General features: G+C 45.5%; 1 protein-coding gene across 1 annotated transcript in view; it reads right to left on the bottom strand.

Annotated features, from left to right (window-relative positions):
* PAPPA (pappalysin 1) overlaps positions 1-17029 on the bottom strand; it is a gene marked incomplete at its 5' end in the record, with an annotated part of 240634 nt that overhangs the window by 59969 nt on the left and 163636 nt on the right. The window contains 3 exons of the mRNA XM_046676707.1: positions 7719-7932; positions 10283-10418; positions 11367-11480. Coding sequence (XP_046532663.1) covers positions 7719-7932; positions 10283-10418; positions 11367-11480 — 464 coding nt within the window. The remainder of the gene's footprint in view (positions 1-7718; positions 7933-10282; positions 10419-11366; positions 11481-17029) is intronic.

The following is a 17029-nucleotide window of genomic DNA, read 5'->3' as shown; positions in this document are numbered from 1 at the left end:
TAGTGTCTCGCAACAGCTCTGAAGCACTCTACAGAGGTTGAGGTGTTGATTCCAAACACTGAAAGCTTCCAGGGGGTAATTTTCTCTACCTTTTGCATCTCTGACTCTGTCTACCCCAACACCTGGCATACAGTGTGCACAAACAGCTAGATTTGCATCCACAGCCGCAAAACTTTCATTTTCCTGTTTTTATTTAGGAGAGAGGGAGCAATTGGTGGCCCAACCAGCTGATGAAGAAATTCCCAATTTTTTTTTCTTGGTGCCAGTCTCAGGATACCCCGCTGAGGGTTTTATAGGAACATGGTTACTCATCCTCACGCTCTCTCCCCTGCGCAAAAGGATGGTGAGAATTAAAGTGGGGAGGGGGAGCTGAGGAGCTAAAAGCCTCCAAAACACATCACCAACAAATTCACTTTTAAAAATCCTTGGAAAAGGGCAAGTTTTTGATTGAGGTCTCAGACCTGCACTGATGTGGGCTCTGCACTCTCCACATACTCCCCCTTCCGAAATGCAGGGCAGGCAGGAATAGGTGACACTTGCTGAGATACTCCCATTCTCTGCCCTCCTCCTTGCTCCTGACAGCCTCGGCTCTGCGCCATGTGGAGACCTCGAAAAGACTGCAGCTGTAGAGTCAACTTAAGGGCTTTGACACCAAACAATGCATCTGTTCGCATTGTGTAAGCACTGGGGGAAAGAGCCACATGGTTCCAATTTAAATAGATTTACTCTGTAAGCTACCAGCTTCCAGGCTGGTCTTTTGACCTATGCCTTTGAATTTGGCCATGCTCACTCTGCACTCCCAGGAGGCCCCTGGGCTCCCATCTGATGGCGACCCAGGGGGCTCTGGGAGCCCCTTCAAAAGACAAGGACTCTGGGCTTCTCTGGGGTGTGGGGCCATTGAGGTACAAACAGCATTCTCCCCAAACCCCCATTCTTTGCACATTAATGTTCTTCTTTACAGGGAAAGGATACACTGAAAAACTTGATTTCCTAGAATAGAAAGAGCACAGGGTTTGGCAGTTGGGCAAGCTTGGGCTCCAGCCCCAGCTCTGCCATTTATCAGTTGTTTGACCTTGGAGAGTTATATAAAACTCTGAACCTCAGTTTCCCCATCTGTAAAGTGGAAGTAAGGAAATGATTTGTCTCTCAAGATTGTCAACAGGGTGACATGTCAGCCAGTCATTCGTCTATTCAACAGACTTTGCCTGGGGGCCTTGCCGAGTAGCAGACACTGTTCTAAACATCAGCGACACAGAGATTCCTGTCACCTGTATATTTGAGGAGGGAGGACACATGCCAAAGAAAAGTAATAAATGAGCCCATTTCAGAGAGTGATATGCACAGTAAGGGCACTACAACAAGGTGAAATTATAGAGGGTGACAGAGCAGGACACATGTAGTGAGGGACCCAGTGGAGCCTCCATGAGGAAGGGATATACATCTGAACTAAGACCTGGATGAAATGAAGGGATCAGCCATGCAAAGGTTTGGGGAAGAGGGAAACTCAGGCAGAGGAAGGAACAGGTGCAAAGGTCCAGGACAGGATGGGGACCAGCGTGTTTGCAGAACAGAAAAGCCAACACATGAGAAATGCTTTGGAAACGATGAAACTCCATGAGAAGGTAGTCTCTCTACTCTCGCTCTTTCTACTGTGGAAGGAAAATATTCCCTGGGCACACGGGTTACCTGACCTAAAAGTTCCATGGTCAAGTGAATAGGGTAGTGTTGACTGGAGAGACCAATCAGCTCTCTTTATTGCAGGACTTCTCAGAACCTTGAGCATTCTAAAGCACACTATGGATTTCCAGAAGGGGCCAAGGTGCGTATCATTTTCCAAACTCTGACAACCTTTTTTCTTTGGACATTTCTTAAGACTAGTGTCCTCCAGAACAGACTTTGGGGAGTGAGGCATGTCTGCTTTATGAGCACATCTGTCTGCACCTGGCTTACAGGCTTGAAAACAGGAAGAAAGGAGGAAAGGAGGTAATATGTGCCAGGCACTGGCCACTGCGTTTTACCTCCATCATTTTATTTGCATTATTGTGGTAACTCCTTGAGGTACTATTATGACTCCTATTTTCAAGAAGAGGAGACTGAAGCTAAGGGAGTTTCAGTCACTCGCCCAAAGGCACTCAGCATGAACAGAATTCCAATGCAGATCTGTCCCTGCTCTTCTCTTTGCCTTCCTGTTAGTTGGAAAGGCCTGTGTGAACACATTGTCCAGAACTGATAAATATTACTCCAACTGGTGCTCCCAAATAACTCCCTGACACAACCTTGTCATTTCTGAGACACAAAAATCAAAACAAGGAAAACAAAACAAAAGAAAAGCCTCTGGCTTCTTAAAAAAGAAAATGAGGGAAGTATTTATTACCAGTGATGGATGGTCAATAAGAAATAACAAAAGAAGGAAAAAATTAAGACATTTCTCAGGAGGAGGAAGGTGGCAGATCGGAGGGATGGGAGAAGGGACACAGGTGATTTGATCTATGAAAAAAGATGGGCAAGGGCCCACCCAGAGGCATAGTGGTTAAGTTCATGCACTTCACTTCAGTGGTCCAGGGCTTGTAGGTTTGGATCCCAGGCATGGACCTACACACCACTCATCAGCCATGCTGTGGCGGTGTCCCACATACAAAATAGAGGAAGACTGGCACAAATGTTAGCTCAGGGACAATCTCCTTCAAGCAAAAAGAGGAAGATTAGCAACAGATGCTAGCTCAGGGCCAGTCTTCGTCACCAAAAAGAAAAAAAGAAGAGGTGGGCAAAGGTAGAGATGCCCCCGGATGCAGAGCTAATCAGATACTTAGGGATTTTCTTTTCTTCTTATATATATATGTTAATTTACTTACAGATTCAAGTTCCATAGAGAGGTAGATCCTTAAGTGATCCAACAGCCAGCCCCCCAACTGCTACCTCCACTGTCAAATGAAATGGCCCCCAATCATGTATAGCAGAGGATACCGAGATAGGACTCCAACCAGGACAGACAGGGCTAGCAGCTAAAGGGCTGATGAGGGCTCTACTCCTGGTTCTGTCCCTTGGCTCATGGCTTGACTCCAGTGGCCTGCTACTTAGCTGCAATTATGCCATAGGGAAGTAGAGATAGTAACAGGCAGATTGTTTAGAAATCATTCTGGGCTGCTCAGATGGGGACAGCAAAAGAAGAGCATGCTCAACACTGGAAAAGGAAGGGAAAATGCTCTTTGCACAAACACTGCAGGGATCACTTGGGAAGAGAGAATGAGGAAGAGTTATCAAGATAGGACTCATTTTTCTGCCTGGAAATGAGGCGACTGGGGGAAGGGATCCTAAAAGGCTCTTCCACCCTGGGATTCTAGAGGCCAGTGATGTGGTAGGACTGAGGTGAGATTTTGTAGAGTGGTGATGCAAGGTCAGCAGCCTGCAGGGTCCAGGCAGATGATCTGAATGGCAAAGTGAGCTGAGAGGCACATGCCCAGTGGGAGAAGTTCTCACTCTAGTCCGAGGTTGTCTAGTGGGACTGAGGGCCTGGTGTTTCCAAGTCTTCTGATGTCTTTAAGAGGAGGAAGAGTTCTGGTTTTTAATATCAACTCTCTTGATACTTAAATGTTGGCAACTAGTTAAAGAAAATAACTAATGAGGGCCAAACAAACACAAGCTGTTTGTGGCCTAGTCTGGCCTGTGTGACAGCAGTCTTGAAACTTCTGATGAAGAGGAAAGAACTCTGCCCTGGAAGTCCTGAGAACTGGATTTGAATGCTGGTTCTGCACCTAATGGACTAGGTGACTTTTGGAGACCCACTTTCCTTGCCCGGACCTCAGGTTTCCCATCCTCAAATGAGGATACAGAACCAGAGAATCTCTTGGAGCCCTTCCAGCTCTCAGAGATCACGGTTTTATGGGGACAAAAATACAGAGGTATATAATTTCAGAGCCCTTTGGATTGGGAAAAAAATAGACTTTGAGAATCCCAAATATTGACGAGGATATGGAACAACAGGAACTCTGATAGAACACTGATGGGGGTGTGGAGAAAAGTCAGGCAGTATCCAGTACAGTTGAAAATACATATATACTTAAGCACAGCTGTCCCATTTGCAGGTATATCCCCCAGACCAGTGACTCCCAACAGATGTTCTAAAAAGTGCTAATCTTTTTGTGGGCTGGAGATGTTGGGTGAGTCTGTGGGCAGCAATCTCAAGCCTCTGGTTTCTGGCCATGAGAAGCTTCATTATGGGCTGCAATCTTATATATGAATTCCTTTCTATTCACCTAATGGGATATTCCACGTGTGGGCTCCTATCCATGCTCAGACTCTCCGAACTCTTGGCTCCGGCCTATAGGCACCCCCATCCCCACCCAAAGTTTAAGTCCACCCCAGCTGAAAGGAGTTAATCTAGTCACATGAAGAATGTATTTCCTCCTAAAGCTGGCCTTCTAAAAGCTAGCCCCCTATCACAACTGCCTTTCTCTGGATGGGCTGGAAAAGTGGGAAAAGTTTGAGGTAGAGGAAAAAAGAGTGCAAAAAAGAAAAGGAGTGGGAGGAAGGAAAGAAAGAATCGAAGGAGGATGGAAGCAAGGAAAGAATTGAGGAAGGATAGAGGGAAGGATGGAAGGAAAGAAATTAATTGTCTAAACACATGGCCCACTGAATTTTATAACAAACTTCTCAATCTCTCTTGAGAATCATAGGATAGATAGAGGTGGTGTGTGTGTGTGTGTGTGTGTGTGTGTGTGTGTGTGTGTGTGTGTGTTAGACACACTGGAGCCTCAATTCATGATTGTTGCTTTTCTCATTGAAGAAGCCTCTTAACTTCCCCGACCACCATCACTACACCCTCCCCCTTATCTTTCCCCCTTCCTCTAACTTGGTGTGGAACTCGGATTTGGCTAGAATTCCACAACTGGACCTCTCTCATTGGAAACCCGATCCTGTTTTCTTGGGACTCTGAATTTATTCCAAGTACTGCACCAGGACTGGAGATCCTTGAATCTAGGTCAGAACACATGGCCTGAATTGATTTTTCTGTAGTGGTGCTTCTCTCATGGCAGCCCACTAGAGATCACACTGCTCTCAGGAGAAGAGAAAGAAAAGGAGGAGAAAGGAAAGGGATGAGAGAGGAGGGAGGGGTAGGAGATGGAGGAGAGGGAGAGGAGGGGGAGGGAGGAGAGAAAGAAAGAAAGAGAAGAGATGAGGAAGAGAAGGGGAGAGAGAGTGGGAGGGAGGAGAGGAAGGCATGGTGGGGGCGTGGAGAGAGCCCCTTTCACTACCCGGGAAACAGCTGAGAGTAAAGTTCCTACTACAGGGAGGTAGGGATGTTCCTACTACAGCCAGCTGACTCTGTGCTATAAAAAGTGACGATATTTACCTTGGTGTTTTGCTAATGAAGAAAAACATCCCGTGGCTTTTTATGGTTGTTGCTTATTTTTCTTTTCTTTCCTCCTGCTTTGTTTGTTTTAATGCATTTACACGTTTGCACAGTCCTGCCTATTTGGGTAAATGCTTCTTCAGCTCCCCAGGAGTAGCTGCCATCTTTTCCTCCCCTGGACCATTCAGGAGCAGGTCCTGCAGCCCTGGGGGCTCAGCCTGTCCGAGACAGGTCTAAGCTCAGGATCAAGCCAGCCGAGGCCCTCAGGGCTGCATCTCCATCACTTTACTCAGTTTCACTGACTAAATGCTCACATGTGAGCAGCCATGAAAAGTTCCCTTGTCTCCTAGATGTGCCTGGCTCTGGTGAGCAGAGCATGGGTTTTAGGGGCAGACAAAGCAGGGTTTTGCCTCTTATTGCCTAGAAGACTTTGACTTACTCCCTCTGTCCATACCTCACAGGACAGGTGTGATAATGAAATAAGACAAAGAAATAAGGTAATAAAATAAATGTTGGTCCCTTCTTCTTCCCTCTCACCACTCCTAGCTCTTGAGAATCTCAGACTGTTAGAACAGGAAGGAACCACAGAAAACATCCAATCCATCATCATCATTTTATAGATGGGGAAACTGAGGCCCACAGAGGAGGAGAGCTCACAGTCATGCAACCAGTGGAAGTCAGGGCAACACTTTGCCTGTGATCAATGTTCTTCCATAACAAGTCAAAGAACTCCACAAATACTTATTGATTGATTTGTTTCCAAGGTTAAACACTTCTTATTGTTTACTTCTGGCACAGGAACTGTTAATTAAGGATTCAAAAAAGTCAGCGCTGGCCTCAGTCAACTTGTGGATGGTCCAGGCAGCTGGTGAAGGATGGGAAAGCACTGCAGAAGAGGTCTGATGGATTTGCATTTTCCATCAACATTGTTTCCCTGCGTTCTGAGAATTAACTTATTTTTATAGTCTGGAGAGCCAGGGATGAAAAAGCCCTCTTAGGGTGAAATACAACAATGAGTGATATTTAAGGAGCTCTTTTGCCTCTGAATGATTGCGACAGACTTTGCACAACAGAAGCTAGAGACAGTGGGTGCAAAACAATGTGGGTTTTGCAACCATCTTTTGTGTCCTCTGTGGTAGCAGGGGCATGGGAAAGGCTGGTGTGCCCCCTCCCCACTCATCTTGCCTCTCCTTGCTCCCAGGTAGACAAGCCAGAGCTGAATGGCCTTTCGGGGGCCTCACTCTGGGGATGCCCACCAAGACCCTAACTCTTTCTTTCTCCTTCTGGATCTCACTAAACAACCTGGAGAGCTGCTGTGTGACCCTGGACCAGTCCTTCTCCTTTTGGGGCCCTGGAATTCTAGAGAGTGACACCAAAGTTTGGACACTCTGGGCATACTAGATGATTTCTGAGGCACCTTCCAGCTCTAACTCTAAGAACTTCATGCAGAATTCTGTGCAGAGAAGGACCACCATCATGTCAGAAAGCAGCAATAAATATTCTTTACTAATACACTATCTTTGGACGGTGTCTAATAATCTGCAAGAGCACTTTCATCTACAGCACACCATTTAACCCTCACAACCACCCTATGGGGTTGATATCATCATCTGCTTATTCCAAAATAGAAAACTGAGACTCAGAAAAATGAAGTGACTTGTTCATGGACACACAGTCAGGAAGGGGTGGATTCAAACCCAAGTAAAAGTCCCATCAAAGCTCATATTCTTCCCAGGAAACACTATCCTCTCTTAGCTCCAAACTAGGTGCATTAACAGTTGCCAGATCAAAAGCACAGATGGAGTGATGTTATGCAGTTAACAGACAGACTCCTGGACCACTGGGGGGGATCTCAGGAGCTAGAGGAAGACATAGAGATTTACCCATTACTGAAATACACGGTGGTCTGGGATGAAGCAAATACCAGTCCCCCACCGTCCCCCTAAATTTAGGAGGGCTATATTTCCTGCTGGTGCTACTTAGGAAGCAGAACGTTCCAGTATTTCAGAGCTGAAAGAGAGCTAATCCACCTGTCTTTTCTTTATCCAAATGAGGATGCTAAGGCCCAGAGAGGGAAAGTGATGTTCCCAGGACCCCCCTGCGAGCCACTCTCAGCTTTGGGACTGCAAGCCAGCGGAAGGAGGTCCTATTTCTGCCACACATTCCTGCCTCCCTCCATCACCCCTGGAATTTAGAGATGTGTGGGCCTCTGAAGCCCAAAGGCAGAGCCTATCAGAGGCCTGAGGATGCAGAAGGGAGAAGCACACAGACTTTTTACCGCAACACACATGGCTACCCAGTTTCAGAATTCCTCCATCTCCACTTGGCTACAAAACAGCCCAGGGCAAGCAGACCCAGGGTGCCTTACCTCTGCTCGGCAGAGCTGTAGGTCTCCCCTCTCTGGCAGCTGCTCAGGGTGACGGGGTCAAAGTTGTCGAAGGAGCGGAGGGCCACCCCCGAGATGGCGACCAGGGGTGAACTGAAGCTCACACGTACCGCCTGGCTGTGGTAGAAGGGCTGGCTGAGGTCATGGACCACAGGGATAATCAGGGGATTGTTCCTGCAGCTCAGGACATGGAGGCCTGTCAGGGGAGACAGAGGGCCGAGGGGCCAGGCTCATTACTCAAGGCCAGTCACGCCCTCCCCAATGGGCCCTTCCCGAAGCCCCCAGACCCTTTCATGTCACTGCACAAAAGCACCATTGGGTGGCCAGTGGGGATTTTGAGTTTGATTGAAAGTTTCTTTGTCTGCCTTTTTCTCTTAGTTCGAAATCTTTCCAATCCTCTTGCCTCCCTACCCCCTAAGCTTTCCCTTCACCTAGCGCCCACAGCCCCTTTCCCTCCCCCAAAGGGCCACCCCTTGGCCTGCCAAGCATCACTGGCCCTCACCTCCCTCCCACATTGCATTAGGATTTGATGATTTGAGTTGCTAGTTTTCAGGATGCCTTCCCAGTCAGACGATGGAAATAATTCACAGCAACAGGCCATTCCAGGGTAAAAAGCCCACTCTCCTTGGTAATCTGGGAACCTGGGAGCAGCCCTGTGAGCTAAGAACCTCTATGCCCATTCTGTAGAGATGAGAGTGAGAATCCTGGGTAGGATGTGGCTTCCCATAGGGACACAGAGCAACCAGCAATATACAGTCCAAGTAGAATCCAAGATTGCCTCACTCAAAAGCCCTGAGTTCTTTCTAGTAGAGGGAACAGGCCCCCAGGCTTTGAGAAGGAAGAGAGAGGGGCAGAGAGAAAAGGCACATCCGGAAGTAGAGGGAAGGGAGTGATGGCGTGGGATGGAATTCATGAAATGGAAGCTGGCTTTGGTGTTCCATGGATCTCATCAGTTCAAGTCTTGGTTTAGCCACTTCCTAATTATCTGACTCCAGCAAGCCTCTAAAACTCAGTTTCTACATCTAAAAAGTGGGATAATCCTACCTACGTCCTGGCAGGCCTGCTATGTGGGGACGTGAAGCTCCCTCTTTTGTGGTCCCTTCTCTCAGAGCTGCAAAGCCTCTGCTGGAATGCCCGGATGCTAAGGACAAAGGACAGGGGACCCAGTGGGAGAGACAGGGACGTGTGGCAGCTCCAGGCCTCAAGCAGTGGGATCTAAGGAGCTTGCTTCCCTGGAACCAGACTTTTCCCCACTCCGCTGAAATAACCTCTCCTCGGAGCCCTTTGCAATGCCAGGACAGCTATGAAAATATTTGCTTCTCACTTAGGGAAATTTCCCAGGAATCCAGATAAGTCCAGAGGGGTTTTCTTTCTCTTCCTTATTAACATGTTCCCCCTTGCCTTTAAAACTAACTAAATAAGTAAACATAAAAACAAAACAAAAAACCCTCCTTGCGCCCTTGGCTTCTGCTTGACCCTGAAGTGACCTTGCCTGCTTGCTTCCTATGGTCTTTGAAATGAGCTCCCTGAGGAATGGTGCAGGCACAGCTTTGAAGCCTGGACGTCAGTGTCAGCCTGGAATTCCAAACACCCGGAATGGCTGCCCAGAGGTATATTGGAAATGTCAAAGGGATAATAGGACTTTCTTAGTGCCAAGTCTTGTGCTAGGCACAGTGTTAAGTCTCAGTAATATCTCATTTAATATCTCACTCTGACTGTGTGGCATCACCATCCCCACTGTGCAGAAGAGGAAAGCAAGATGCTGAGGGAAACAGTGTGAGGTCAAGAAAATCACTCAGGTCCTCAAGATGAGTGAGCAGCCGGGACAAGATTCAAACCTTGGCTTTCAGCTCTGGAGTCAGGGCTCTTTCCTCTTTGCCATGCACATATGGGTACGCAGAGGAGTGGGAGAAGGGACAACTCTGGCCCTTGACCACCCCTGGGCCCTGTGTTGGGGCAGCTTCTCAAGAGCTAGGACCTGATTCCTCACTTGCTTTCCTACTCCTGAATCCAACCTTTTCTTATTCCTACTCCCTTGGGAAAGTCTGGAGGTTGTGCTGGAGACATGATAACTACTTTGGGGGCATTCACGGACACCTCTTTCTATAGGATAAAGAACAGTGGGCTACGATCCCCAAAACCTGACCACTCTACTCTCTTTCTGGCTACTGCCATGCGACCTGGGGTCTCTCAATGCCTCTCTCTGGGTCTCAGGTACTGACACGTACAACGGGAAATGGCCGTTGCTCAGTCTCCTTCCCAGGGTCTTTCAAGGATCATATGCGATGCCTGAGGTTAAAGGTGTCTAGCTGAAGGGAAGGACTGAAGGGAAGACTTTGACATTGACCTCTTATCCCCAAATCTGCCAGACCCAGATTACTCTGGGTATACAAACACATCCTCACTTGAAGGCAGCCAGAATGCCAAATAGAAGCGGGAAAGAGGAAAGAGAGAAGAACTCATTTTCAGCCAATCCTCACAGCCACCCATGGGGAGACACAGAAGCAGGCACCAAGAGCAAGCCATGCCCAAGGGAACATGCTCACCTAGATCGTGGCTCAAATCTTTGGTATCAAGCAGCTGGACACTGATGGTCTCCTGCTTTTGGTCCCCATAATAGGTCCCATCAGTCACCAGGTGAACAATGACAGCCGCAGCAACCATTGGCTGAGAAAAGTATGCCTGAAATACAGAAGACATGGGAGGGTATCTCATGTACTCAGTCATGTGGTGGGGAAGCAGCCACAGGCTGGGGGTTTCTAGGAGAATTTTCCATTTCAGGAATTGGACGATTCATCATGGGCCCATGACAGGAACAGGAGGGCAGTGAAACCTCACAGTCAAGAGCACAGGCTCTGAGGTCGGAAACTCTGTTCCAATCTTGGCTCTGCTCTTTCTGAGCTGTGTGATGTTGAGCAGTGCTGGGCTGCTCTGAACGTAGGTTCCCACACCTCCAAGTGGTGGATTAAGTAAACAGCTACATCACAGGATGGCTATGAAGCTCCAGTAAGATAATGAGAGTCATGTGTCTGGCACATACTAAAACCACAACAAATGGTACTTATTATTATTCGCCACTCCTCCATGCCAACCTCTGTACTAGGTATCGAGAAGGCAAAGCTAAAGAAGACCTGGCCCTTGCATTTCTGTGGACTGTGGAGTTCAAAGTAGATCAGTGATATGCAAATCAAAATTCAGTACAGTGCACAATCCTTAGTCAGGAGGATGGACCCACAGACAGCTATGTAATACCATGCGACAAGTGCCAAGCAACACAGGCCCAATGTGTGCAGAACCAGAATGGAGAGAATAGTCACTTCCCTCTGTGGAGATCAGTAAAGACTTCAAGGAGGAGAAGACAATTTAAAAGGCCTTGAACAATGAATAGGAGGTTCCAAACAGATAAAAGGTATCTAAACTCTTTGCCAAAACTAGAGTGACTAGGGGCATTCCACAAGCAATTATGGGGTTCCATTTCAGGAAGCATCCTATTGCTAAGTGTTTTGTTCCCCGTCCTTAGAATTAACACCCTCAGTGGGTAGACAAACCATCTTGAGAAAGGGTCATGGGAGTCGGTGCTTCCTGGGGGCCGCTGCTGGAGATCCTAAGGCTCTCAAAGCTTTGGCTTACCCAGAGCCAGAAAGTGGTCTGAGCCAGCTGGGAGTATGGGTAGCTGATGGTGCAGGGGTACCAGGCGTGCTGCGAAATGCCTTCACTGAGATCTATCACCTTGGTTCGACACACCTAGAAAAAAATAAAGAAAATAAAATATTTTAGAGGGTCTCAGCGGTCAAATGAAATTCAATTTGCTGAACTTTTACTATCCATCTATTTTGTTCTTGGCGCCCCAGGAGGAAACCAGGATCAGCAGACAAGAGTCTGTTTCAGGAGCCCACGTTCTAATGTAAAAGAGCGAAACCTTAATGCTGTTCAGTAAAGAACGGATAACATGTTTTGGTGGTAGAGGTGACAGAGAAATTCTTGTGGGGACAAATTCTGGAGGAGTTGACATTTGGGTCTGGAAAAATATGGTAGCGATAACAGGTATTGCAGGTATAGGGAACAGAGGCAAAGGCTCAGAGGAAAGCAGAAACCCAGAATGCTCAGGTAGTGATAAGCTGCCTGGCATTTTTAGAGCTTGGGGAAAGTGGCCAAAACAGAAAGTCAAGAGGTTGGATACCAAGTAGAATATTTTAGAACAAATCTGTAAATTGTGGTCAGAGCTATATTAACTACAGAGCAGAGCAAAGACTATGACAATATGAGCATTTGCTTCCTCCAAAGAAAATCTGTGTGTGTGTGCGTGTGTGTGCATTGATATATATACACACATGCACACATTCATTCTCTATGATAGAGCTATCAAATGGTGTTAAAAGAAACACAAAGCAAGTATAGACAAATAGAGTTCTTCAAACTTAGGAGTTTCCTGTGTATCCAAATGTCATTTAATTCCTTAGTTCATTGGTTCATTCATGCATTGAAATAGTATTTATCAAGTAACTGCTATTTGCCAAGCCCTCTGGGACAAGATGGTGGACAAGACAGGTGCTAAGCAGCTTAGGGTGACAATGTATGCGGATATTCATCAAGTGATCACATATGCATACATAATCGTAAACTGTAGGGTAGAAAATGGAAAAGTGCCAGGATGGAAAAGGATAGGGACAGCTGAGTTGCTCTTGAGATTGGTCAGACGTTTTGCAGAAGGTCATCTCAAATTAGTGCTTCGCTTCTAATCTCTAATGTGGCTCCCCTCTCAAAATTTCCTTGTGAATTTGGGCCTGTCATACCACACCTGCCGGTCTCAGTCTGCTCATCTAAAAAGTAGGGCTAAGGCTGACCTAGAGAATTCTAAGATCTTACAAGGTGAAAAAATAGAGATAATCTAATCTCCATCATACAAAACAAACATACACATGTAAAACAAACAAAAAAGGAAAGAAAAGAAAGGAAAAAAGAAAAAGGATATCCATGGAAGCAATATCTATAGAAGGAAAAGATTGGAATAGTTTATATGTTCATCTCTTGGGGAAGGGATGCGTAAATATGATATACTCACATGATGTAATTCTATACAGCGAAAAAATATTAATAGGACAGAACCAGCTTCATATACAAGGATGATATTGAAAATATTTAACACCCGGTTCAGAATGGCCAATCAAAACATAAACCCTATGCATGAGTTCATAGACATCAACACGGAGAGATCACAGAATACAACACTGATTGAAAAAAGGGAGAAAGTGTATAAGTACATTATGATGTCATTTATAAAAATCACACAAAGCCCAGGGATTCATAAGATGAGTGTGGAAGAATTGAAAATGGAGCAGAAAAGTTATGCATCAAATTCACTAATCAAAGTCAAGCTAAAACACTTGGCATTGTAATTTACAATTGCAGGCACCAATGCTTTTTTCAAAATACACTTTTTGTTTTGGAGTAGTTTTATATTTTCAGAAAAAAATAATACAGAGAGTTCCCCTCATCCAGTTCCTCTTAATATTAACATCTTCATTAGTTCATTCTTGCAGTTTCAAATAGGGGAAGATAAATTGTTTAATCAACTTTGGAGGATCACACATTGTCACCCAGGAGCTTCTGCAATGGTGAGCTGGCTTGGATTTAAGAGACCTGGTTCTGGTCAAAACTCCCTCAAAATTTGATGTGTAATTATGTACTAATTACCTCGCCTCTTTAGACCCCAGTGTATCTTTCACATTTCAATGTTGGATTAGGTCATAGGTTTTCAAGGTATCACCTATGGATTCCTAGGGTCTCTTGAGGTGTCAGCCTAGGGGTCAGGTTTGGGGAAAGTCTGTTTAGTTTCTGCTCCACTGTTTCAACCAGAGCATCTCCACTCATTTGTTTTATCTATCAAGCTGCCTTGCAATATTTCCTTTAAGAAAAAAGTTTCCCTGCTTTAAAAACACCGAAAAGTATTGTCATATACCACTCGATGTTTCAGTCAATGAAGGACCACATATACAACGGTATTCCCATAAGATTAGTACCATATAGCCTAGGTGTGTAGTAGACTATAATACCATCTAGGTTTGTGTAAGTACACTCTGTGATGTTTGCACAACGATGGCATCGCCTAGCGACACAATTCTCAGAACAGAACCCCATCATTAAACAATGCAGGACTATACTGAAACTTCCTCATTGCCAAAACTCCCCTTACCCTTTCTAAGAGGAATCAGTGGGTCCTGGGAATCCAATATGCATTTCCTGAATGTTACAGGTAACTCCTTGAGGAGAGTAAAGGTGCCAAGAATCAACTGTCTCATTTGCCAGGAATTAGGTGATGGCTTTAGTTATTCAAATATCTAGAAGCCCAATACCCAGGAGACCATGGGTAAAGCAAAACCACTTTAATGGGCTGGAAGACGTTTTCAAGTTTATTTATTTTTCTCAAAAACAACTGGGACAGAGCTTAGGCAGATCTGCCAGGGGATTGTGTTACATTTTACAAAAGCGCAAGACTTTGCATAAACTATCTATGGCATTTGAAATCCAGGCCAGCAATTCGACATGTATCATTTCGGAATTCTTTCCCCTTGTGTTCTGAGCTGCCTGTCCCCCAGCAGAGCGTGGTGGAGCACATCTCTGGAGTGCTGGAGTCTGGGGTTTATCTCTGCATCTATAGCAGTCACGGTCAGAGAAGTCTCTGACATGAACAAAGCCCTCTTATTGCTTAAATACAAGTTCCTCTTATCTCGTCAGCTTTATCAGCACTAGACAGGGCTTTAGAGGACCACGCTGCTGTTATTTTATTCTCTGTTTTCCTATTTAGTTTTGTGTTTGTTTCAGGCTGGCTGCGATCCTGAGCAGGGACAATCAAAGCAGATCAGAGAGGAACAAACAAATCCGGCTGAACCTTTGCCCAAAGCCCCAGTTGATCTTAAAACCATCTCGTTCCTGGGGACTTGGAGGAAAGTTGCAGGGAAAAGGGGACGCAAACACTTACAAGCCGCCAGCTTTTATAGACTTTGCATGAATTTGCTCATTCAGTGGCCATTTATTGAGGGCATATGGCGCACCGGCCCATGGCCACAACATTGGTCACTACAGATACAAGTGTGATCCCAAGGTGACTGATTCTATGGGGATATTCTGTTTGCATCCACTCACTTTTTTGCACCTTACCAAAAGGCAAATCCAACTCTACAAAGCACTACCGAGCAGCGTAGATTTTCCCGAACATTTTGCGAGGGAGCAAGCGGGAGAGTTACATCACACACTCCACGTGGATGCAAGCTCTCCCACTATCATCCTGAGCTCCTCTTCACTTATCATCTACCTTTCTCCAGTTTCTTCAGTGTCACTGGCTCCAGTGACCTTCCCAATCTCTTGCAACCTCTTGCCCCTTTCCGATCTCCACCTCTCTCAAATCTCCTGCAGAGCTATTCTGCTCTCCTTTACTCTTGCACACACAAACCCTTCTGATGATGCCAAGGGCTCTACCCAGACCCCCAGTCCCAGATGTGTCGGGGGGTTGAACATAGTAATGATTTTCCCCTCTCTGTCACACTGGTATGAACAAGATCTGCTCCCTCCCTTCACATCACTTACTGTCTTATGGAACACATCAAGAGTGCTCTAAAAACATCAGCAGCCTCTAAGCTTCAGGTTCCACTAGAGAGATAGAGTGGGTCTCCTAGAGCTCAAACCTTTCTCTCTGCCTTGCCCATGTTCACTGCAGTATTACTCACCATAGCCAAGATGTGGAAGCAACCTAAATGTCCATGAACAGATAAACGGATAAACAAAATGTGGTATATATACATGTAATGGAATGTTATTCAGCCTTAAGAAAGAAGGAAATCCTGCCATATGTGACAGTACGGATGAACCTTGAGGACATTATGCTTAATAAAATAAGGCAGTCACAAAAGGACAAATATTGCATGATTCCATTTATATGAGGTATCTAAAATAGTCAATTCATAGAATCAGAGTGGAATGATCATTGCCAGTGGCCGGGAGCAGGGAGTGGAATGAGGAGCTGCTAAGCAATGGGGTAAAGTTTCAGTTAAGCAAGATGATTAAATTCTAGAGATCTGCTCTACATTATGCCTATAATCAACAATAATATTGTTGATTATCAGTCAACTGTATTGTACATATAAAAAGTTAATAGGGTAGAACTCTTGTTAAGTATTCTTATCACAATAGAATGAAATAAAACATATATTATTTTGAATGACGAAAATATTCATATTCACCAAACGAATGAATATAATAATTAATAAATGATCTAGTGAAGGGGGTAAAAAAGATTCATATAATGTTGCTAGGCAAAGAACACATGTAGTTGGGCTGGCAAGAACTCTCAGTTAGGTCTTCTTGGGGTTGGAGGAGGGATTACCCCAGCATCTTCTTGATTATTTCTTGGACAGAGAAGTCTGTTCCATTTATAGTCAGCCCAGTTTACCTTGGGATACCTCCTCCCAACGGCCAGGGCAAGATGTCTGGCTGCACTTTCTCCCACTCTCTCCTCTAAGCAGCAAAGCTTCTAAGCTTTCTTATTTTAGAGTTTTAGAGTCGGAGGGACTTGAATAGATTATCTACTGAGACCGTTCCTTCTTCAGTGGCCAAGAGATTGTAGATGTCTTGCACACTATAAGACAGCAAGTAAGTGGCAAAATTATTACACAAATGCAAAATTTTCTGGTTCCCAGAAGTGATGCCCTTCCCTCACCTATGTTCTGCATCTTTTCAATCCTACCTTTGTGTCTAGAACTGTCTCCAGTGAGATTTCTCCTGTTTCCCCTGAGAATCCATGGAAGAAATAGACAGGAATTCTGGTGCCCATTCTATTCACTTCTCCAGAAAGTCCAGCCCTAGGTCTGATGGAGGCTGAGCAGGTCACTGTCTGTCACCCCCATCTTAGCACCTATGGGAACCAAGGGGCAAGTGACCACTTTTCCCCCTTAGTCTTGAGGGCGGCCTTTCACCTTTAGCACAATCCCTTAGGCTCTTCATCATCTTCAGAGATGTCTGTGCTTCCTTCAAATACCACCCATGGGAAATAGAAGACCTGGATCAGTTCTGTGTCACTTATTAGCTAGACATCTGTCCACTCTCAGTTTACCCCTCTGTGAAATGGCGTGGTTGTATGCAATGACCTCTGAGTGCCCCAGGAGTTAAAGACACCCACAGTAATAATATGCACCAAGGGTCTCACAGTCACAATATCATTTAATCCTCACAATGAGTCTGAGAGGCTGGACTTATCATCCCATTTTTCTGATGAGGAAATGAGGCACATAGACTTTAAA

This window comes from Equus quagga, chromosome 1 (assembly GCF_021613505.1).
Source record: "Equus quagga isolate Etosha38 chromosome 1, UCLA_HA_Equagga_1.0, whole genome shotgun sequence".
Lineage (NCBI taxonomy): Eukaryota > Metazoa > Chordata > Mammalia > Perissodactyla > Equidae > Equus > Equus quagga.
This window is presented reverse-complemented; position numbering and strand designations above follow the sequence as displayed.